The sequence below is a fragment of the Gossypium arboreum genome, chromosome 11, assembly GCF_025698485.1.
Source record: "Gossypium arboreum isolate Shixiya-1 chromosome 11, ASM2569848v2, whole genome shotgun sequence".
Lineage (NCBI taxonomy): Eukaryota > Viridiplantae > Streptophyta > Magnoliopsida > Malvales > Malvaceae > Gossypium > Gossypium arboreum.
Window position 1 is genome coordinate 43,791,606 of NC_069080.1, and position 25,700 is coordinate 43,817,305.

The 25,700-nt window shown below is 31.6% G+C and overlaps 1 protein-coding gene and 1 long non-coding RNA gene across 3 annotated transcripts; both read right to left on the minus strand.

Annotated features, from left to right (window-relative positions):
* Window positions 1–10,545: 10,545 nt before the first annotated feature.
* Window positions 10,546–13,127, minus strand: LOC128284012 (uncharacterized). Its single transcript, XR_008274293.1, has 2 exons — window positions 13,051–13,127; window positions 10,546–10,829 (listed from the first exon to the last, which is right to left on the minus strand). It is a non-coding gene; the product is annotated as an uncharacterized LOC128284012 (long non-coding RNA).
* A 3,037-nt stretch (window positions 13,128–16,164) lies between these two features.
* On the minus strand, window positions 16,165–19,035 carry LOC108465103 (uncharacterized). Of its 2 annotated transcripts, XM_053022375.1 has the most exons (5): window positions 18,963–19,035; window positions 18,700–18,857; window positions 17,849–18,326; window positions 17,359–17,570; window positions 16,165–17,259 (listed from the first exon to the last, which is right to left on the minus strand). In XM_053022375.1, the coding sequence occupies exons 2-5, from the start codon at window positions 18,778–18,780 to the stop codon at window positions 16,372–16,374; spliced, it is 1,659 nt and encodes a 552-aa protein (XP_052878335.1). In that variant the 5' UTR covers window positions 18,781–18,857; window positions 18,963–19,035; the 3' UTR covers window positions 16,165–16,371. The 2 variants fall into 2 exon arrangements, with proteins under 2 accessions (XP_052878335.1, XP_017620904.1); XM_017765415.2 differs by having other exon boundaries at window positions 18,700–19,029.
* Between the last annotated feature and the right edge of the window lie 6,665 nt (window positions 19,036–25,700).

A 25,700-nucleotide genomic window follows, 5' to 3' on the forward strand; every position in this document is an offset into this window, starting at 1 on the left:
AACAACTTTCAATTTCACAGCTCACAATCCTTTTTGTGTTTTAACTTGATATATGGGTTGGATCATGGACAATTTCTCATTCGAATTAGATAATAAAAAATATTTTATATTTATTTGTAAATAATATTGATATAAATGTAAAAATAGGGCTAAGAAAAAAATTAAAAATTTATTCCCAATCATAATATTTGAATAATTTTGAAATATAAGTTAAAATTTACAGTTATTTAAACTTAATTGATGTGCGAAATTTCATTATGTAAATATACATGCCAAATGAAGTAATAAAATGATAAAAAAATTGTTCCGACGAGAAGAAAATTCTAAATTGTTAATCACCAATTATTTAATTTTATTTAATCTTAACAAAAAATTAATTTTAATTATTACTAAAATTAAACTAAAAATTATGAAAATTCATTAAACTAAAATAATGAAAATCTATAAGTTTCTCAATCAATTTTAATGATCTTGGAACTTTAACTTCATATATTCTAGTCAATTAATTATCTCTCTCTCAATTGTTCAATCTATGTAATTACTAACCTAGGATTCAATGGCATTAACCAAACCTTTCTAGTATCTAACTAAGTTAATCCCCCATCCCTAGCTATATTCTTATGCTACGTACGTTGGGTGAAGTCACTACAATCAGACCTATAGGATTGATTAGAGCATCAAGTATACTCATATCCTAACCACAAATTGTAACACCCCTTACTCGTACCCAAGGCCGGGATAAGGTACGAAGCTTTACCGGAAAAATATACAAACATTAAACTAAAATACGGGTCATAAAATTTCATTCATATTTCAAAATGTTCATTCACTTACACATAGTCTCTTATTTGAGTCTACGAAGCCCAAAACATACTTTAGAAAGGGTTCAGGACTAAACCGAGAACTTACGAAAATCTTGAAAATTTCATGCTTTAAGGCTCCACACGCCCGTGTCCCAAAGTCGTGTTCCATACACGGCTGAGACACATGGTCGTGTTTCTGCCTGTGTGGAATATACCTAGGCTATTTTCCAAGCTTTGATCAACCTTAATCTCTTACACACTTATACAAAATCAAAAGCATATAACATGGTATTCATTTAATGATTAAATATTCTCAATTAAACCAAAAATATAGCATTTGTATGTCATCATACATGTGTCTCTCATACTCATTTTACCTTGTTTATTATAGTACCACTATACATTTATACCAAGATTATCATCTTACCAAATATCTTCAGCTTAATCATCAAGCATTCATATTTAAAACTAGATCATATCTTTATAAAATACCACAATTCAGATGCACAAAATAACATGTTTGCCTGAAACATTTCAATTCAACTCCATACCCAACAAGCATTACATTGAGACTAGTCATATATAAATATACATGTCATGATACATATCATTCTCTTTCTGTTTTCTTATAAACACATATCATTTATTTCATTATATCAATATTTCATATACCATAGTTTCCATGTATTTGACATATATTTATTTTCCTCCTCCTTCTCTCCATTCCACATCCTTAATGTATATAGCATCCTTGTAAGTACGATTTCACAATTTACTAATAAATTCTCACATCAAACTGTCCACATGAGTCATAGTCACTTACTTATTTATAATTCAAGCTACAGAGCTCCAAATTAAGATCCGTAAATTTCTCCTGAAACTAGACTCACATATCTTTCCACCATAAAATTTTCATAATTTTTGGTTTAGCCAATTAGTACAGTTTATTCATTAAAATTTCCCCTATTTCACTTTCTGATAGTTCTAACCTCTCTTCACTAAAAATTAATTATCTCATAGTACAGAACTTGGGATAATGTTCTTGTTGATTTATCTTGAAAATAGACTCATTAGGGATTTTAAAAATATAATTTTAATCCTATAATTATTTTTATCCAAATTGTTTTGATTTTCCAAAGCCAGAACAGGGGATCACGTAATCATTCTGAACCAGTCTCACAAAAACATAAATATCTCAAAATATAGAACTTCTTTTCTTGCTCTGTTTCTTTTATCTGAAAATAGACTCATTAATATTTAATTTTATATCTCATTAACTCTCTGATTCAATTTCTACTATTTTTGGTGATTTTTCAAAATCACATCACTGCTACCGTCCAAAACAGTTTTATTGCTAATTCACTCTTTCACACTTTCTTTGTATTTACCTCATTTTAACATACATATCACAAATCATTTTCACCACATTTCATACATCACAAGTATAGGCCCATGATCACAAGGTCACCATAAAATCATCCTCATGTATAACTTACTTTTTTATAACATTACCACCTCCTGGTCACTTAATGAACACATCATTCACATAACCAAGTTCCTGCACTTATTCATCACAAAACTCACAAAGCAATACATAGAGAGTCTTCCGTTGAACACTTCGGATCAATCCTCGATACTTGGTGGTTTCAGCACATAGCTCCACCCATCATATAGTTTGGCTCTCTTGTACACATGGTGAACACTTAGTACCACCCATGTGACCTAGCCAATTTATCTCGTAGCTCTCTTGTCTACATGGTGTCCTTCACCTAGAACCACGCATGCGACCTAGCTACATATATCCCGTAGCTCTCTTGTCTACATGGTGTACACATAGTATCACCCATGCGACCTAGCTACATCATAATGTCTTGTAGCTCTCTTGTACACATGATGTGCACTCAAGCACCATACATGTGACCTAGCTACATACTATCAGTATCATCCAATCTTTCAGAAGGTTCAACCGGATTTTCTCTCTTTCCAACAATTTCACCAATCAAGTAATTATCCACAAACATATTTCCAATATTATTATAAAATATCATAATACAAGTAATATTGATGTATTACTTACATATAAACTTACATCTCATTTAATATCAAGGCAATAACATTAAATTACACATTGCCTTATTAAAATCATATGAACTTACAATTTCCCATAATATCCATAATCATAGAAATCACATTTATGTATGATAATTCAATGCAATTCATGTACCGTAGACATATTTTTAAATCAATTCATAAACTTGGCACCATAATAATTTAATTTAACATAATTCAATTAATTCACTAAATTTAACTTTCAAATATAAATTACAACATTATTCTTGTATTATTATCATACCAACTTACATACTTTCAACACCTCGAAATCATAATAAATATATCAATTTTACATTGAAACATGCATAAATTAATGCTTATTATACATATGAACTTACCTCGATACTAAAACGACCATTTTACCAACTTTCCCAATTTTTGATTTTTCTTTCATTCTAGGTTCAAATCTCATTTTTCAGGATCTAAAACATCATATTTTATTTATTTAATTAATGAACTATTCAAAACAGTCCTTAACTCAAACTTTTTCAAAATTACAATTTTTCCCCTAAACTTTTGCATATTTACACTTTTGCCCCTAGGCTCGGGAATTAAACTTCATCCATTATTCTTATGTTTTATGACATGCTGATCACTTTTCCCTTCTATGGTAACATCAAATTCTCACTCTAACATATACTTATGACTATTAGATATTTTTACCGATTAAGCCCTTTTACTCGTTTTCACTCAAAACCGAGTAGCACAAGTTGTCTAACATAATTTAAAACCTCATATTCTATCATAAAACAACAAAATAAACACATTTCACCTATGGGTATTTTTCCAAATATGAACCCTAGCTTAAATTATTGCTAGAATAAGCTTAATCAAATTATCGGGATTCCAAAAACGTAAAGAACTTGAAAAACGGGGTTAGAACGGACTTACTATTGAGCTTGTAAAGCTTGAAAACCCTAGTCATGGCTTCCCCCATGCTAATTTCAGCCTCCATGAAAAAGATGAGTCAATTTTGGCTTTATTTTCCCTTTTTATTTCTTTTAATTACCAAATGACCAAAATGCCCTTCCTTACTAAACTTTCAAAAATTCCATCCATGTCCAATTTTTGTCCATCACTTAAAAATTGGTAAAATTTCTATTTAAGACCTCCTAATTAATGTTTCAAAGCAATTTCATACTAGAAACTTCTAGAATGCAAGTTTTGCAACTTATTCAATTTAGTCCCTAACTTCAAATTGAGCACTTTATGCATAGAATTTCTTCACGAAATTTTCACACAATCATGCAATCATATCATAGACCTAAAAATAATCATAAAATAATTATTTCTATCTCAGATTTTGCAGTCTCGAAACCTCTGTTCCAACTAGACCCAATTTTGGGCTATTACACAAATTAATTCATTTGTTGATGCTACTAAAGTTAATCTTGATTTATTCAATCTAAACCTAAACCTTAATTTTCTCTTCCAAGACAAATCAAGATTATTAAATTAATGCAACTCGGTGATCAGGCAAGCAAATTAAATAAGCATAGGACTGAATATATAATTAACACCAATTGAAACAATTAGAGAGAACATAATAATTAGTAAGAAACATGATTCATTATCATTCCAAGAAAACAAAGTTTATTTCATGTTGATTTGAGAAAACAACACAATAAGAGATTCAAAAAAGACTTATATTGATAAAAAAACTAGAAGGAAACAATCTAGACAGAAAAATAATTATCGAATAGATGTTGAGCGCTCCAGATCTCTTTTTCTTCTTCTCTTTACAAGCTCGAAGTTCCCCTTGGTGTGAGAGAATTGTTTCTTAACCTCCAAGTTGATTCTTTTTCTCTTTTCCCCTTTTTTTCTCTTGAGTCACCCCTCATTTTTAGGGTTTTAATCGTTCTGCTCCACCAAAGACAAAATTAGGGTGGAGTGTTGGAACGTTTTCAAATATTTATAGTGTTCCAATAACTATAAATGAATGGGTGTAATTAATCAAAAGTTATATTATTTGATTTTTTGAAAAAAAATTATAACTATTTAAATAATATTATTTGAATAGTTATAATATTAAATGAATAATTATGTGTTTATTTTAAAGACATTATTATTTTGAAAGACACCTATTGAAAGATGTCTCTATGAAGAGACATGAAAATTCCTATAAATAGGAATGTGATTTCATTTGGAAATCACACCAAAAAATTCTAATATTCTTTCTTTCCTTCCTTCATTTTCTAATATTATTCTATAAAGTATTACTGCAGAAATCCTTTGTAGAAATTGAGTTTCTTATTATACAATGCTCAGTACGTAGTGGACTATTATCGTTAGTGCAAAATGCAAATAGTCATTGGCTTCATTGTATCCTCTCGGTTAATTTGCTTGGAACTCATTTGTACACTGAAGATAGATAGGGGCGATTATAACCTTAAAGATAGTGGCTTAATACACACCTTGGAGCCTTGTTCTATTTCTTCTTTTTCTGTTCGAGTTTCATTCGTATGTTCGAGATTTTCCTCACCAGAGATTTGTACTAACAGTTTTCACCGGAGATTTGTACTAACAATTTTAAGGTTATAATTCATGATGACTACCACAACACATGAAAGTGGAACATTAAGGGAGTTGGCTTCCAACTTTGTTAAACTTGATCGGTTTAATGGTGGCAGTTTTTGACGATGGCAAAAAAAGATGCACTTCTTATTATCAACTTTGAAGATTGCTTATGTTTTGGATACTCCAAGACCTAAAGAGAATGAAAACGAATCTATTGCTGCAACCCGTGAAAGGCAAAAATGGGACAATGTTGATTACATGTGCACAGGTCACATATTGAATGGTTTCTCTGATGTTTTGTTCGACAACTACCGAAATGAGGTCACCGCTAAAGAATTATGGGACAAATTGGAGACAAGATACATGACTGAAGATGTTACAAGTAATAAATTTTTTGTCAGTCGTTTCAATAATTATGAAATGGTTGATGGTCGTTCTGTTATGGAACAATTTCATGATATTGAAAAGATGTTGAATCAATTCAAGCAATATGATATGAAAATGGATGAAATGATTGTTGTATCCTCCATAATAGACAAATTTCCACCATCTTGGAAAGACTTTAAAAGAAGTCTAAAAAAAAAAAGAGGAAATATCTCTTGAGGCTTTGGCAAATCATCTTCGTGTTGAAAAAGAATATCAAAAGCAAGATTAGAACCTAAATTCTAAAAATGTCAAAGTGCATGTTACGGAGGAAGTACAGACTACTAAACTATTCAAGAGAAAGTTCAAACAGACTGATACAGCACCTAAGTTAAAAAAGAAACAAAAAGGCTCATGCTATTATTGTGGTAAGCCGAGACATTTCAGGAATGAATGTCAATTTTTAAAGAAGAAATCATCTTCTAAGGCTAATAATAACGAAAAGTTTGTTGTAATGATATCTAAAATTAATATGGCACAAGATGATAATACATGGTGGATTAATATCGGAGCAACCAAACATGTAAGAAAAAACAAAAGCATGTTCACAAAGTTCACACAATGTGAAAATGACAATGTCTTGTACATGTGAAATTCTTCCACAGCAGCAATCAAAGGCAATGGGTCTATTAAACTGCAATTTACTTCTGGAAAGATTTTAACCTTAAATGATGTATATTATGTACCAGAAGTTAGGAAGAAGTTTGTCTGGAAGTCTGTTGAATAAGTTTGGTTTCAAACTTGTTTTTGAGGCAGATAAGTTTATTTTATCTAAAGGAGGAATTTTCGTAGGGAAAACATATATGTACGAGAGTATGTTCAAACTCAATATTATTAATAAGAATAAAAATACTATTTCTGTTTATATGGTTGAATCCTTTTGTTTATGGCATTATAGATTAGGTCATTTGAATTATAGAAAATTGAATGACATGTATAAGTTAGATTTAATTCCTATTTTAATAATAATATTGAAAAATGCAATACATGTTTGTTGACTAAAATTACAAGAAACCTTTTCCCTAAGGTTAAAAGGAAAACCAAATTGCTTGATTTGATACATAGTGATTTATGTGACATGCATAATACTCCTACATTAGGTGGAAAGAAATATTTTGTTACTTTTATTGATGATTGTTCTAAATATTGTTATGTATATTTATTGCATTCAAAAGATGAAGCGCTTGATAAATTTAAAGTTTATAAATCTGAAGTTGAACTTCAATGTGAATCATTTATCAAGTGCTTAAGATCGGATAGAGGTGGAGAATACTATAATCCAAGTTATTTTGAATCCACTAGAATTGTCCATCAAGTTTCAACCCCTCACACACTACAACAAAATGGTGTAGCTAGAAGGAAAAATAGAGTCTTGACTGAAATGGTAAATTCAATGTTATCATATTCAGGTCTTGGACAAGGTTTTTGGGGAGAAGATGCTCTAACAACTTGTCATATATCGAATAGAGTTCCTAATAAGGAAACTAAAAAAAACCCCTATGAAAAATGGAAGAAAAGGAAACCAAACCTTAATTATTTAAAGGTTTAGGGTTGTAGAGATATTATCAAATTTCCAACACCAAAACATAAAAAGTTAGGTGAAAGAGGAATTGAATGCATATTTATAGGATATGCACATAATAGCAAGGCATAAAGGTTCATGGTAATTGAACCAATTGATTCAATTTCAATTAATATTGTTATTGAATCAAGAGATGCTATTTTTTATGAAAATAGATTTAATTCTATTTCAAGCCAATTACAACCACAACAATTGATTCATTCTTCAAATTAGAATGAGATTCCATTAGAACAAATTGATAATAATGATGAATCTTGTCAAGAATTAAGAAGAAGTAAGAGGATTAAAAAGGTCAAAGATTTTGGACCAGATTTCATTATGTTTCTTATAGAAGGAAAAGGTGAAAGTATATGCAATAAGATGCCTTATTGTTATAATACGAAATTTGATCCTATTACATTTGAAGAGGTAATGAAATCTCAAGACTCTACTTTTTGGAAAGAAGCAATAAATGATGAGATGGATTCAATAATAGGAAATCAAACTTGAATCTTAGTTGATCTTCCATCGAGTTCCAAACCAATAGGTTGTAAATGGATCTTCAAAAAGAAAATGAAGGTCAATGGAACCATTGATAAATTTAAAACAAGGTTGGTAGCCAAAGGTTTTACACAAAAATAAGGTATTGATTATTTTGATACCTATGCTCCAGTAGTAAGAATTGCTACAATTAGACTCCTAATATCACTTACCTTTATATATAATTTGGTTGTTCACCAAATGGATGTAAAAACTGCATTTTTAAATGGTGAATTGGAAGAGGAAGTGTACACGGAACAACCGAAAGGATTTGTTTTCCAGGACAGGAGCAACATAAAGTATGTAAGCTTGTTAAATCTTTATATGGACTTAAACAAGCACCAAAACAATGGCACCAAAAGTTTGACAAGGTTGTTTTGGCTAATGGCTATAAAATAAATGAATCCGATAAGTGCATATATAGCAAATTTGAAAATGGAAAAGGTGTCATAATTTGCTTATATGTAGATGACATGCTCATTTTTGACACAGATTTGGAACAAATAGAAAACACAAAGAAATTCTTGTCAAACAATTTTACTATGAAGGATATGGGTGTAGCAGATGCTATTCTTCGGATTAAAATAACCCGAGATGAAAGCACTATAGCTTTATCACAATCACATTATATTGAAAAAGTGCTTAAAAAGTTTGATCTTTTCAACTGTATACTAGCATCTACACCCATGGATCCTCAAATAAAATTAGTATCTAATGTTGGTAGGAAAATTGATCAATTGAAATATGCAAGTCTAATTGGTTGTCTTATGTACATAATGACTTGTACAAGACCAAATATTGCATATGCTATTGGGAAATTGAGTAGGTACACAAGTAATCCAAGTAGTTTGCATTGACAAGCTTTGAATAGAGTATTTAGGTACTTAAAGAAAACTATTAACTATGGATTGTGTTATAATGGATATCCTTTAGTTTTAGAAGGGTATTCAGATGCTAGTTGGATTACTAGTTTGGAAGATCATGCATCTACTAGTGGATGGATTTTCATTCTTGGTGGAGGAGCCATTTTTTAGGGTTCCAAGAAACAAACATGTATTATTGATTCCACCATGGCGACAGAATTTATTGCATTAGCCACTGCATCTAAAGAAGCAGAATGGTTAAGAAATTTGCTTTACAATGTACCTTTATGGTCCAAGCCAATTTCACCTATTTCTATCCGTTGTGATAATGAGGCTACCCTAGCAAAGGCATATAGCCAAGTATATAATGGAAAGTCTAGATACATTAGATTAAGACATAGCTATTTTCGATAATTAATCTCTGATGGAGTGATCACTATTAATTATGTGAGGTTGGCGAATCCTTTGACAAACAGTCTTACTAGAGATGCTGTAAAAGGACCTCAAAAGGGATGGGACTCAAGCCTATTAATTAAAGTCACCCATGACGGAAAATTGACTCAACGCTTGGTATAACATCAAGTCTTGAGTTCAATGAGTACATTATTAGTATGTGACTGTTAGCACTATAAATAAATTCATCCTAAGATTAAAATACTAGGTACCCATAATGATAAGGGAAGAATAAGTAATGTACTCTTAATGGACCTATAATATAAACATGTTAGAGTGTTATAATTACGGGAACACTCTTGGTAGGATCTACCTATGTGAGTGGAAGTATGACTGCTTCTAGGAGCTCTAGGGCTTGGCTCTGATAGCACTTATGAAAAGAGGACACAGACACATGGCCATAATAGTGTCCCTAGATACTATGGATTGACCGATGTTGAAATCATTGTGTGAGATGTGTTCGGTTAGTCAAATGGAATAGTTGGTTCAAAGCTTAGTCTACCATGCAATTTTGATTAAATTTAACATAATTTCACTAATTGAAGGTTCAATCGTAAGATACCTTCATTTATGCAAATGGATTTCCAAGAATATCAAAATCTAAAATATTTTGAAAATAGGGGGAGATTGTTGGAACAATTTCAAATATTTATAGTGTTCCAATAACTATGAATGAATGGGTGTAATTAATCAAAAGTTATATTATTTGATTTTTTGAAAAAAATTATAATTATTTAAATAATATTTGTAACACCCCTTATCCGCGTCCGATGCCGGGACACGGTTCGAGGCATTACCAGACTTAAACATAAACATTTATACAAAATCGAGCCATAAAATTCCATTCAATTTAAAATCATTCATACACATGTATATCGTCCCTTATACGGGCCTATGAGGCCCAAAACATACATCAAAGATGATTCGGTACTAAACCGAGAATTTTCAAAAATTTTACAACACTTATGAAATTTTCCATTTTTAGAGAGTTATATGCCCGAGTGGAGTAGGCTGTGTGGTTACACACGCCCATGTGGCTTGGGATACACCAGTGTCCCCAGACCATGTAACTCTCTGTTTATGACATCATCATTCATTCAGGGGCACACGACCAAGACACATACCCGTAGGAGCGGATTGTGCGTCACACACGGCCTAGACACACGCCCGTGGGTCTACCCGTGTGGACGATTGCAAGGCTATTTTCCAAGCCATTTTGTCACCCTTACTTGCACAATTTCATATCACATCCAATGGCACATTATCAAGCATATAAATGCAATTTAAACTAACCACATTCATGCAATAACATGTCATTTACATATGATTAAGCATATGATTATCATAAGCCATCATTTATGGCTATGCATGTTCAAATTGAATCACAACTCATTATAGGCCAACACACTTGGCCCTAATAGTAATGAATAATATAACAAAAGACATAATTCCTATGCATTCCATAAACTCGAGTACTTGAATACTTATGCCCCAGATGGTAGCTTGATAGTGTGATAGCATCTCCGGTGATTTCCAACCTGAGCTAGCTAAATAAACCTATAAGAGATGGAAAGGAAGGGGGTAAGCTTAAAGCTAAGTAAGTTCATATGAAAATAATAAGAAATTTATTTACATGCTTTTGCCAAATTCTTAGAACATGTTCTCAAGGTATCACAATCATATTTGCATATTATTCCACTATTTGCTCAAATTCCAGTTAAGTTTTCTACTCAAGTCGCAGTCACTAAATTATTTATATCTTAAGCTACAAAACTCCAAATTAAGTTCTACAAATTTTCCTGAAACTAGACTCACATATCTCCCTACCATAAAATTTTCAGAATTTTTGGTTTAGCCAATTAGTACAATTTATTCTTCAAATTCACCCCTGTTCTGCTGTTTGACAGTTCCGACCCATCTTTACCTAAAAATTAATTAACTCATCATACAAGATCCAAATGATGTTCCCATTTGTTTCTTTTGAAACTAGACTCATTAAGGTAATCATATAAATTATAACCCATAATTATTTTTTACAATTTTTCATGATTTTCCCAAATCAGAACAGGGGATGCCGAAAACATTCTGACTCTGTCTCACAAAAATTAAAATATCTCATAATCTGATATTCTTTTTCTTACACCATTTCTTCTATGTGAAACTAGACTCAATAAGCTTTAATTTCATATTTTATTCAGCCTTAAATTCAATTTCCATAATTTTTGGTGAATTTTCAAAGTTGGATTACAGCTACTGTCCAAAACAGTTTTAGTACAAAAATGATGATAACTAAGTTCATCACACCTTCATTTCTTTTAAATTAGAAATCTATGCATTTATAAACATATATCATAATCCACCAAATTAATACAACATCATTTCACAATACTCGTGGACTTACCATTCATGGATTTCGTATTCAATTGAGTTTCTGTACATACTTGCACTCATTCATAACATAGCTCAAGTTCGGTCTCATCAATGACATACCTCATTGGGACCATCATCAAATCCTTCCTTGAATTACCCGTTGAACACTCGGAATACTAATGGATACATGGAAACTTGCACATAGTGCCATATACGCAGTTAGAACCAACTCATAGCTCGTAACGTATGTAGCTAAAGCTACCACATATTTTGTAATGCCCACAATTGAGCTACTCACGGGTCTGTACAGAAAGTCAGCACTCGGACCCCAAAGCATTATCATGTAATGCCCGCTCATTGAGCTACTCAAGGGTTTATACACAAAGTCAGTACCCGGACCTCAAAGCATTAATATGATATGCTCGCTCAGTGAGTTACTCACGGGTTTATACACAAAGTCAGTACCCGAACCCACATTACATAGATCACTTATCTCATTAACTTAGACTCAACTCATGAGCTTAGACCACTTAATTTCTCATGACTTACCTTTTGTATCTTATACTATTTCTGATGTTCAAATGGGATTTCTTGTCTAGCTCAATGTTGTCGCACTTGCTCATAATGTCATTTATTCTTCCATCATACATTTCATACTTTCATGATAGTAATAAAACATTTAAATGCACATATTATCATAGCATTAAAATATGCTGCAACATCACATTATTTGCTTATGTACTTGTCGAATCTTCATCAAGAATATCCGTATAATCAATCATACAATTTATATAATAATAACAATAAGGCATTTAATATTTAATTATAACATTGCATTATTATAATCACACGAACTTACCTTGACACAAAATCGGCAATTGGACATAACTGTTATATTATTTGATTTTCCTCGTTTTAAGTCCGAATCTTGTTTTTCTTGATCTAAAATATCACATTTAGTCTAATTATTACTCATATTATTTAATGTGATCCAAAAATTATATTTTAGAAAAATTATATTTTTACCCCTAAACTTTGTCATAATAACATTTTGCCCCTAGGGTCGTAAAATGAAATGCACTCAATTTCTTTGTACTTTAAGCCTAGGCGAACCATTTTCATAACTATAGCAAACTACAATTCTCATCAAAATACATTTTTATGCCATTTTTACAACTTTTACAAAATAGTCGTTTCAGACGTTTTTACCGAAAATCATTTAGTAACAGTCATTTATTTAACAACAAGGATGCATTTTCCATCATCAAGCATCAAAATACACATATATTCATCAATAGAAAAATTTACAAACCTTAACAGTTTTGAAAATGAAGGTACGAGATAGCTAAATTGAGTTACCACGACTCCAAAAATATAGAAATAATTAAAAACGAGACAAAAACCATACCTAGATGAGCCATAGAAGCTTGGCTGAATGTTTACTCATCCATGGCTGCCCATTTTCTTCATAAACAGTTGAAGAAGAAAAAAGAAAAGATGATAGCTTTTAAATTTTTGTCTTATTATGCCTTTATTAACTTAATTACCAATTTGCCCTTTTCTTTTCAAACAAATTTCAAAAATACCAAACAAATATCTTCCACTAACTTATTAATGGGCTAATTATCACATAAGGACTTCTACTAAAAATTCTATAGCTATTTAATACTTCTAGCTTCTAAAACTCAAGTTTTGTACTTTTTACGATTTAGTCCTTTTTACTAATTTGAGTACTCGAACATCGAAATTTTCGAACGAGAGTTTCACGAAGTCATTCCGTGAAACTGTAGGCCATAAAAATATAATAAAAACAAATTTTTCCTGGTCAGATTTGTGGTCCCGAAACCACTGTTCTGACTAGGCCCAAAATCGGGCTGTTACAATATTATTTGAATAGTTATAATATTAAATGAATAATTATGTGCTTATTTTAAAGACATTATTATTCAGAAAGACACCTATTGAAAGATGTCTTTATGAAGAGACATGAAAATTCCTATAAATAGGAATAAGATTTCATTTGGAAATCACAACAAAAAATTCTAATATTCTTTCTTCCTTCCTTCATTTTCTAATATTATTAGATTATTCTATAAAGTATTATTGTAGAAACCTTTTATAGAAGTTGAGTTTCTTGTTATACATTGCTCAGTACGTAGTGGACTATTATCGTGAGTGCAAAATGCAAATAGTCATTGGCTTCATTGTATCCTCGAGGTTAATTGGCTTGGAACTCATTTGCACACCAAAGATAGGTGGGGGCGAATATAACCTTAAAGATAGGGCTTCATACACGCCTTGGAGCCTTGTCCTATTTCTTCTTTTCCTGTTCGAGTTCCGTTCGTGTGTTTGAGATTTTCCTCACCGGAGATTTGTACTAACTATTTTCACTAGAGATTTGTACTAACGTGGAGCGGATTGCTTGCTATTTGAAAATTCTGAATTGAAGATTGTGCTCCACCGAACTGAAGTTCGATAGAGTGGAAGTCTTCTCTTCACTACTTTTTTTACTCTATACTCCAAACCTTTCATTCTTATTCGAAACTAGAGAGGAAAATATTACGTAAATCTGAACTAACTTTAAAATTGATAAAAAAATTAAATAAAATATAATTAATCCAAAAAACCTATAAAATGCACTAAAAACTAATTTAAATGCTAAAATTATCTCCTAAAATACTATAAAAATTATACTAAAACAACTCTAAATATGAGAGTTATACTAATCAATACTATTTTTATTTAACTTATAATTAATTTTAAGCTTTTTATGATGTAAATAAATATTTCACATTTAAATTTTTTAAAATACCATGTAACATTTATTGATTATTTTTATTTACTTGAAAAATTAATTTTTAAGAAAAACATTTATGAAAAAATTTTGAAACTTCACCAAATAATGTTCAAATGCTATAAAGCAAAGTCCATTTTATAAAAATAAAGTCTAAAAATCTGAAATCCAAAATTAATATGAAAAATCAAGAACTAAATTGAACCGAATTATTATGAACATTTCAAAAATTTTAAAAACCTAACCAAACTGAACCGAGCTCACTAATAATAAGAAAAACTTATCAGGGCATAACCCAAATAAACAAGGTCTCAAGTGAGAAAAACCATTTCAAAATGAAAAAAATATAAATCGAATTTCAAGTTAATCAAATTGATTAACTCAACTCAATCGGTTTTTCAAATCAAATTGAATAAGCCTTTCGGTTTCTCATATTTGAGTCAAGTTGAAGTTTACAACTCGAACAATTATAATAACTTTAATAACAAATTGGTATAAATATCTTTTGGGTCCTTGTAAAATTCGAAAATGAGCTAATTGACCCCTCTTAAAAATTATAAAAAATTCAAAATGATCTTCGAAAAAAACAATGCCCCTAAATGTTTCAATGCATGCAATGATGTTGGCAAGTATAATAGTAGATGAATCAAATAAAATAAGCTCACGTAAGTGTTCAAATATAAACCAAAATAATAAATTCAAATAAATATAAACCCCATCTCAAGATGTCGATACTTCATTAATATTTCATCTTTGGACAAACTATTAACTTGTAATTGATATCTTGTTGCAGTAATTAAATATTGACAATAATAATATGTTAAACAATAAATCTTTATTTAGGTCAATTTATTACTTACATGTAAAACCGAATAATCGTCACATGTTTATTACCATAATTACAAATGTAATTTTATTAAATATCAGTCTTCCTTTGAGTGACAAGTACTAACATGACTTAAGTTACATATACACAACTTTTATATTTTCAAATAAAATAATTTCAACAATATAATACGCTTTGACAACTTATTGTGTCAACTAAGTTAATTTAAAATATATATAAACGTATAAAAAATCAAATTTAATATATCCATAGTAGTCAAAAGTCAAAAATAATATAATTTCTAAAATAATCGAAAATAAAGTTGAATCATATTTAAAAATAGCAATAAATAATATTTACCTGAATCATGCAATTAAAATTTGAATTCAAAAATCATACAACAGTACACCAAAACATAAAACCAATTATTATGAAATTTATAAAATAATGAGAAAGAAATCTCACAGAATTCGAATGTCCCAGAATTTGTGCGCACATCTATATATACATTCTACCGTATATAATCCGATTCTCATTGTGAAACTGTAAATGGAAATATACATTGAAGCGATCTCACAAGATTTGAACTATATTAAATCCAAAAAAAAAAAAAAAAAAACTATCTAACTTAAAATTAGGGTTACAAACTTGCTTGGACTTAAATACTAGAAAAGATTAATTTAACCTTGCGTCTTGGGTTTAAAACAGTAACCAGACCCGCATGATACAAACAGTGACGTTGCGGCTCGAAAGAACGGCACTGTAGCTAAAGATGGTGATGAAGTAAAGTAATAGGGCCGGGGCTCAAAAATATATGAATTATGAGAGCTTATCACCTAAAGATGGTGATGAAGTTTGGACGATCACTGATGCCCTGTTGATGCTTGGATTAGCTTGAGAGGTTTGTAAATCAGGAATTGTACACATAGAAGATGATAACATTCGATGAAACAAGAGTTCATTGAAGTTAGTAGCAATGTCATAAAATATAATTAACTTTGCCCAGGTTAAAATCCCACTCTCCTACAAAATTTAGGGCAAATCTCTCTCTACATGTAAGCCAAAACCAAAGAAATTGATGACCCAATTTCCATGTAAACAGCAGGAACCTAAGACCAGTTATTATATTGAGGCAAATTCTTGGGGTTACTTCCTACCGCAGAATCCATCTTGCAAGCACTCTCATCTTTTGTTTGAGCAATTTCTTCAGCTTCTGAGCTAACATCATCTCTCATTTCCTCTTCATTTTCATCCTTTGCTGAGGCCATTACACCATCTTCAACCTCATCTGAAGCATCCTCTTCATTCACAAAACTCCATCCAGGTATGAGTTTTCCTGCTTCTCTGATCAAACAGCCATTGTCATATAAACTTTGAGAGATCGTATTATATATGTTTCTCCGAGGCTCTTCAGATACAAAACTTGCAGGCCAAGCAAGGACTTCACCGTTTGTCCCTCCCATGTGCGTATCTGAAATCCCCTTGCCGTTTTCTTTAGGTTGCTGAGCTAAACAGGAATTGGTCTCGATTCCACAAATTTGGATGCCAGGACCTTCCAGGTGAGCTTGGTTGTGGAATGCAGGCATAGGCAAATTGCTTCCATTAACACTATTATTTGTTATGGTCTTCTCATTATCTTTCTTGGTACTCGAAATAGAGTGAGCTGTTTTTTCCACCTTGTTTAGAACAACTTTCTCAAAAAAAAGAACTCTAGACTCAGGTTGAACTTTACTTGCTGCAGGCTTTTGACCTCTTGCTTGAGGATGAGACTCATCAGGAGAAGCAGACACATCAACTGAAGCAACTGCCCTCTTAGGTCTGCCCCTCTTTGATGCTGCTCCGGATAAGCCAGTCTGAACTGCTTGAGCAGAAGGCTCATCCGCAGGCGGTTTCAGAGATGCAATTTGACCTTCAAGCTTTAATATTTGACTCTTGTAATCAGCTAATTCTGATTGCAACTGACCAATTACTCTCCATAGCATAACATTCTCAAATGACTGCATATGGAAACAGATAAACCAAAGTGTTACTAACAATGGTTAGAAGAGCAAAAACAAATACTAAAATAACTGATTAGGTGAGTAAAACACTACTACTTGGGATTCCCAAAGCTGTTGATGCTTCTGAGAAAGTTTAGCCATTGGGCGAATAATCCCTCTTTGAGAGGACTCTCCAAAGGTTGCTGAACGATTAGGCATTGGCGGAGGTTCTGAAGAAAAGGAGCCATTATAAGCTCCTGGGAAAGTATAGTTGAAAGATGGATGAACTTGCTGACCATGAGTCCACCAAGAAGAGGGATCCCAAGGACCTGTTCCCATGAAAAATCCAACATTACATGGCTCCAAGGTCCTCTATTTAGCAACTTCTTGACTTCCAAATTAGAAATTATGCTACATAAATTGGTAGAATGCACAATTCACTAACTGATCATATTAGCATCATATATCCATTGATATGTCATAAATCAATTCGCACTAATAGTAATCACACAGCATGATGAGATATGATAAACATAAATCAGAAAGAACTTTGGCTTGCCTTACCAGGAAAACCAGTAACATTCAAAGTACTTGGTTCAAATCCTACCTGGAAAACTTGGGAACGGGCTAAAATGGTAACCGATATTTGGGACCTCATGTTGGCTCCTTGGGGAAGTTCCTCCAATTAGAGGAGACGGTTGCCATCTAGCCGTGAACGGCTGAAATGTGGCAGGCACAGATACTGCAGGGAAATGGTAACTAGGTCGCTGTGGCAGCCATAAGGGTGAAGTGGATGGGGCTAAATGCACTGTGGGTTGGCCCTGCTGGACAAGATGATGAGGGAAATTGGACTGCAATGGTGCTACTTGCTGTGGTTGGCTTGCAAGAATAGGAGGCGTCTGACTTGATATACAAGGTCTTGGATTCAAGGAAGACTGCTCTGCCGCCTTTTGGGTGGAGTATGGCCATTGAAGAATACGTGAACGTTGATCGTTCAAGGAAGAAAGATTTTCTTGTGAAGAGCTGCCATTTTTGGTAACTTTTGCAGCAAGTGCCTCATTGGGTTGATTTTGTTGTTCCTTGCTCTGTTTATGACGAATTCAGCTCGTTAAAATTTGGGAAAATAATCAAAGATGCACTCATCACAACCATCCATCAGTTGCATGCGATGTGGAAATTGAAATGCAACAGTTACAACTGGCTTTGTTGACAATGCACAACTTCTCACTCCATTATGCTAAATAAAGAAAAAGTGATCTTATCATCCAAAACAATGAACCCTGGCATAACACATAACAAAACACTGGTTTTCCTTCAACCAGTACACATTTGAGGACACCCCCCAAAAAAATTAAGGCAGGAAAATGAAACCCCAGATTATCAATCAATAAACTTTCAGCTAATAGAAAGAACAAAACAAAATAAGGCAAACCCATTTAAGAAGAAGAGGTCACATACCAAGAGATCATTTGATTCAGGTTCTTGATAAAAAGAAGTGGCAATAAGTTTCTTATGCTTTTTCTTCTTCTTCTTTTCCATAGCAGTAAATGACTACTTTTTAGAAACTCAAAAACCTAACTTGTGTGTGGATGAATGTGGAAAATCTTAACTCATTACTGTAAAAGGAAGGAGAGAGAGAGAGAGGGTCAGAGCAACAAAAGGAGCATGAATATCTTCTTTAGCAGAAAGAGAATGTGAAGGAATTTAATATTATATTGTACATTTCTTTTTCCTTGTTCTTGCTGCAGAGTTGCCTTTCTTCTGTCTCTGTTGCAAACCAAGCCAACTAAAGATGTTCATTTTAAACCTCAAACTTAAGAATTTATTAAATTATTTTAATGTTTAATGTGTTGGTTTTCGAATAAAAATAAATTGCACTAAAACTATCACACCATACATGTTTGAAATAGATAATTCTTCAAATATGTTAAAGCTTTAAAATATTAAATCTACCTGTCCATAATTTTCAATTCATTTTAGAGATGGGCAGAAAATGGCAGAGCACGTGTGCACAGTATAAACTGAAGACCTTTAGGATCGATAATCAAAAGCTTTCAAAGTTTGATGCTGATTGATTGCACATATTCTCATGCAAAAATGTTGAAATGAGGAGGCCATTAATCATAACAACAAACACCTTGCTTAAACAATATCGGTTGTAATTGATTAGAAGAAAGGTATACAGATTTTATAGCGCCATTGACAGAAGAAGGTGGCAGCTGCTAGATGATAATAGAAATTTGGTTGAATGGAAGGGAAAGGGAGCAAGAGGTTGGAAAGGAACGTGTTTGACGCATGGAAGACCGCCCCCTCAAATTTGTCATCGGTCAAAACCTGCAATTTTGTTTTGTTTTGTTTCAAGACTTCACTTTGGGTTAAGATGAAATAGAATAGATGCTGAAATTAATATATACATAGCTTTTTCCGATACCTCCTGCATGCCCTCCTCTAATTATGTACCACCTGCACGTGCATGCAATCCAAAAAGTGTAAAATGAAATGCATCAAAGGATCCAATAGGCATAAGTGACGTAAACCTTACTTGCAACATTTCTGACCCATAAGAGAGAAAACCCAGCAACCTAAATCGACCTAGAATCCAAATGTACCGCCTTTTTTTTTCCAAGATTGGCCCAATCAAACTTTGATCTTAGTCAGAATAGGTGTTCTACCCGAACGTAAATCATTGCCTCTTTTGCAAGATTATTAATAAAGTCTAAAAGATCACATGAAATGATATCACTTGCATGCAATGCTTTACTCTTTTTTTTTTGTTTTCTTTTTTTAAATTTATATTTTATTTTAAAAGCTGACTCTTAATTCATTGGCTTTTCTCCTTTTGTAACTATTATCTTTTAGATTTTTACTTTATTTTTATGTTGTTTTTATGTTTATGGTTATTCTCTGAATAATATTGTTTTCAATATTTAAATTTATATTTTTCTTTTAGGAGTGTAACATGCCTTAAAAAATATTGATTTTTTTAGTGGGGATCGAAATTAAATTATAAATTTTAAAAGGCTAAAATATTAGTTTTTATTTTTTATTTCATCATTTTGAAGAGATTAAATAGAAATTTTTTCATTTTTAAGAGAGGCAAAATACAATTTTACCATATATTATCTTAAATTTTATTATTAATAAAGAGACTAAATTACATAAATTTCAATTTGAGGACCAAGGCTTCTTGCCTACCCTTTTAAAATCGCCCTTCATCTTACTATTACATTACAACCAACACTTATTGATTACCTATTACATTTATCAAAGGATGAAGTTATTTATTTGTTTGATTGATTTATATCCTTATTATTATTTATAAAATCATGGAATTATTATCGCAAGTTAATTATATAATTATTTGACACTATTATAATTAGAAAAATTATAAAAATAACTAAATCTATAAAGGAGAAACGATATATTAAGAGTTATATGCTCCTCTCTTACTTTTTTCTCATTACTTTTATTTTATCAATAATAAAAATATATTAATTATTTTCTTTTAAAAAATATAATTAGTTAAGTAATTTCTTTTTATATTATATTCTATTTTTCCTATGAGTGTGCAAAATATTAGTAAATTCTTTATCATCTAAACTCAATTTGAGCTATGAATAAGTTGATTGATGTATGTAAGTTTTTTGTATAATAATATTAAAGACAGAAGCAAAAGGTTAAGTTGAAAGCTGAGGAATGTATAATAATAGATAAAAGGAAGCTAATTCATTGAGTTTATCCCATTTCAAAATATGATGTCCCAAGTATTTGTCGACCCCACAAATTCTTTTTTCCTTGTTCATGCAAAAACCAACATATAACATAATGATATTTTATAAATTAAAGGAATTACCTTTTTCCAATCTTTCTACTGAAATGTTCAAAGTAGGCAGGTTTGAAATACTAAAAGGTAATTATTCAGTGGAGAGTGGACTTAGTTTCAAAGGTTGCTTTTATTTGGGGAGGACCGGAGGAATATCAATTATAATGTTGGGTACTTATCCCCACAACCCATTACCACTCAATGTTCCAACTTTGTTATTGTTGAAGGCCAACATGGAGCAACTACATATATACACACTGTTTAATGTCACATACTATGTATATCATGTTATCAAATTATAATATACTAAATTTTATAATTACGATTGTAAATTTTATATAAAGTATTAACTAAGTAAAAATATTATATATTTATCATAATTTTCCTAACACTTAATTGAAAATATATACTTATATTAGAAGTTATAATTTTAAAAAAACTTACAATTAAATAAAGTTTAAGTGTAAAATATTATACCATTTATATTTTAAATAATTCATATGTAAAATACATATAGAAAAATAAAATAGAGAAATATTACATATTAATAAGTACTCGTAATTCATATATTTTAAACCCTTATTGCTTTACTTTTCCTTGATCTTTGAGTCAAATATCATGTCTTAACTTCATTTTCATATTTTATGTGTTACATTTGCATACATTAGCATTTTTATTTATTTTTGCTTAAATTTTATATTAGTTAGTAATAAATAATTATTTTAATGTTTTCATGACTTTAATTCGATATACAAGCTTAAGATGCAAGATTGAGGATTATTGGGAGTGAACTGAGCAATTACGAGGAGGGCAGAAAAAGGTCGAATGAGTTGTAGCCCAAAAACAGTCGCCCTAATGCAGATCACACAACCCTTAGCATGCTAACACTCGTGCCCCACACTGCCTTGTGCCTTACTGTCGTGCTACCAAGCCGCAACACGACTGTGTGCAATCTGCGACACTAATGCTTACATGTCATGGACTTTCTTGCCATTTTAACTTCAAATTTGAGGTTATTTTGTCCTTTTTCGAGGCCAAAAGCCTAATCCAGTATTAAAAACCTAACTTCGGTCAAACAAACATTATAGATATGATCTTTTAGGAGAGAGGGAAGGCATTTTGTTAATTTTTAGTTTTTTTTTCTGCAAACTTTTTTTTTGCAATTTTCTTATTATATATATATTTCTAAACACTGTTTTCTAGTAAATGGAATTTCGAAGTTTGATTCAAATAATTTTTGAGATCTAATAGTTCTACATAATTTCTTTGTTCTTTAGTATTTGCATTGTAAGTTTTTTTCTTCAGTTCCGTATATATAAAACTCTCAAATGTTTTCCCTTATTTATTGATTTAAGTTATGTTAATTAAAAATATTATTAATAATGGTTATAATGTAACCAAAATTTACATGTCTTGATTGACATAAATGATGCTTAAGTTGCTTCAATAACTCATGCATTTATTAAAGATGTTCATGCTTCATGTGACCGTCCTGTAAATACATCTATCAATATCATAAAATGTTTAAATGGTCTACATGGTAGATGAATGGACACACATATATCACATTGAATATATTTCATAAATGCATGAGATTCTACCCTAATCTTTGCTAGTGATGCTCTCTTGATGAATTTCCCTTGAGAACAAGCAACACATAAGAATTTTTTAAATTGAAGAATCTTCCAATCCTTCAATGAATAACCATGTGAATTCTCAATTATTTTTCACATTGTAGATGACCCGAGATGGTATGATCAATCATGTCAGATAGTAAATGTATTTGGATATGTAAACTTCTATTTACTATAACATGTGTTTCAATTACATTAATAATTGTATGGTACAATCATGAAAACAAGGTGAATAATTTTTTCAAATACATTTATTTACAGATGCAGCTTTTTTTTATATGCATATACTCAATATTTTTCTCATTTGTAATCTCGATATGATTCCATTTCAGCGGATATCTTTAAACCTAAATAAATTTTTCGAGACTTTGATGAAAATAGTGCATCATCATAATACTTTTTGTCCATTGGGGTAGTAATATAGTAGTTCTTCAAGATCCTTCAATTAATTTTGCACTGCTAAATATGGTGTAGGCATTTTCAATTAAATGAGAAAAATATTTTTCTATATTTAAGTGTAATATGTGTGGTAGTACTGTATGCGAAATATATGTCTTCATTCTTGATCTTTGATTCAACCCAAGAATTGGGGAATTTTATACCCTTCATTAAAAGAAAACATGTAATAAGAGATATTGTAAATATTTTAAAAAAACAAAACATGCTACAAGAATACTAAAGTCACAAATAACAAGAATTATAAAATCATTAGAGAAATATGAAATATTATTATATATTTTAAAATTATTGATTTCTAGCCTTTAAGAAATCCTTTACATCAAGATGGATCATATTAACAAGTCCTTTAAAATCATCATCACTGTGAGCAAAATTAACCTTTCAATCATCATTTTGATAAGCCAAATTTGTTTCAATATTATTATCTTTCTTTTTGATGGAGGCTTATTAAAACTTTATAAAATGTTTAGGCGTGCGACAGGTACGTAACCAATGCCACTCATACGGCATCAATGGCACAAATTTTGAGTACCTTTTGAATGATTGCTTGGTGTAACACCCTAAGACTGACTCGATCATCAAGTTTGGGTACCAAATGTCACAATTAACCTGAATTACTTAACAAATTTTCTATCCGATTATTTACAAAGTCAATATTAAATTATACATCCATCGCAACTATATAATCCTTACTCAATTTCATAAATGTTAACAAATTTTGAATTTCAAAGGTTAAATTTTAATTATATTTTATACCATACAATTATTACATTAATTATTGAGGCTTAGGACTTTACTACAGATACACCTAATAAATCCCCGAGGTGCGGCCTTTAAGAATGCCCTTTTATATACATGAAACAACTACCAACATTCGCATGGATTTGGAAATTTCAAGTTTGATCCATTTACACGAACCTCAAGTCATCTATAGACCTTACAAACAAGGCAGTACAACCATAAGTTCAAATGAACTTAGTGAGATTCTGTATAGTAATACATCATTAAAACTCTATATTGATAGGGAATAAGAATAAAAGCACGAAACTTGAAACTCCCTATGTATCATTGGATACCGAGTGTAACACCCCGAACCCGAGACCATCGCCGGTGTCGGACACGAGGGGTTAACAAGCCAAGTTCACTTGTTTTGCCCATCCATTTGACATTTCCAGTCAGGCTGGAAAACTGCATCACTGTCGCCTTAAAAATCATATCTCGAGTTTCAAAACTCGGAAACTGGTTTCGTAAATTTTACCTGAATTTAGACTCATATATCCATCCATGGATTTATTTCTAGAATTTTTGGTCGGGCCAATTGGTACAGTTTATTAGTTAAAGTCACCCATGTTACAGGGATCGGCTGCTCTGACCTTCGCGCGGTATAACTTGAATATCTCTCTGTACAGGGCTTTAATGCTGGTTCCGTTTGTTTCTAATGAAACTAGACTCAAAATGGAATCTGTACATATAAGGTATGTCTCCTAATTCTTTTTGGATAATTTATAGTAAATTTTTAAAGTTTCGACAGGGAACCCAGAAACCGTTCTGGCCCTGTCTCACAATAGCTTTAATATCTCTTAACATGTAACTCCTATGACCATTTCGTTTCTTCCATATGAAAATAGACTCATCAAGGTTCATTTACATAGCTTATTCACTATTTAATTCCATTCCTACGAATTTTGGTGATTTTTCACATTCACGTCACTGCAGCTGGCAGCATCTGTTTTAAGGTAGGTCTTACCTATTTGGTAGTCTCCATGAACCAACTAGTCTTGCCATACATAGGTTCATATATGATCATTTTAACCATGCCAATGGCTGATCATATGACCAACATTCCCATTTCAAGCCATAGCCACATCATGACACCAAATATATACATACAAACCACAATTAGTCTAAGTCGATACTTCACTTTTACGAGCCATTTTAGCATGGCCGTACATATATACATCACAACATATTCAACCAACAAGGGTAGTCCTATACATGCCATTTCAAAGTTCAACCAAAATTTATACCAAAATAGAGGCGTGGATAGTGTGGATGACTTCGACTTTATTGATCCCGAATCCGATTGCTATCGAGCGAAATCTATAAAACAGAGAGCCAAAGTAACGGGTAAGCATTTTTTATGCTTAGTAAGTCTCAAGGAATATAATCAGCTCTAATTACAGCAATACATTCACATAGCCAAATGCATCATTTCATTAATACACATTCTTACTTCACACTTCATCATTATATACTTTCACAAAGTATCAATCAATTCAATAACTGAAATTCATTAGTCGATTGAGCGAATGTTGCTCAAACATGTCGACTTTCCAATGCACATATAACGTACCTTATCCTTTGGGCTTTTCGAGTGTACTAATTGAATTCATTACAGCAACCCACACTCACCTCCAGCCCAAGATTCTTCAGAATATAACCGGATATAATCACGTGCACAAATGCCTTGGTCTTAGCCGGATAGAATAACTTCATACGAATGCCTTGGGTCTTAGCCGGATATAGCCACTAGCACAATTGCC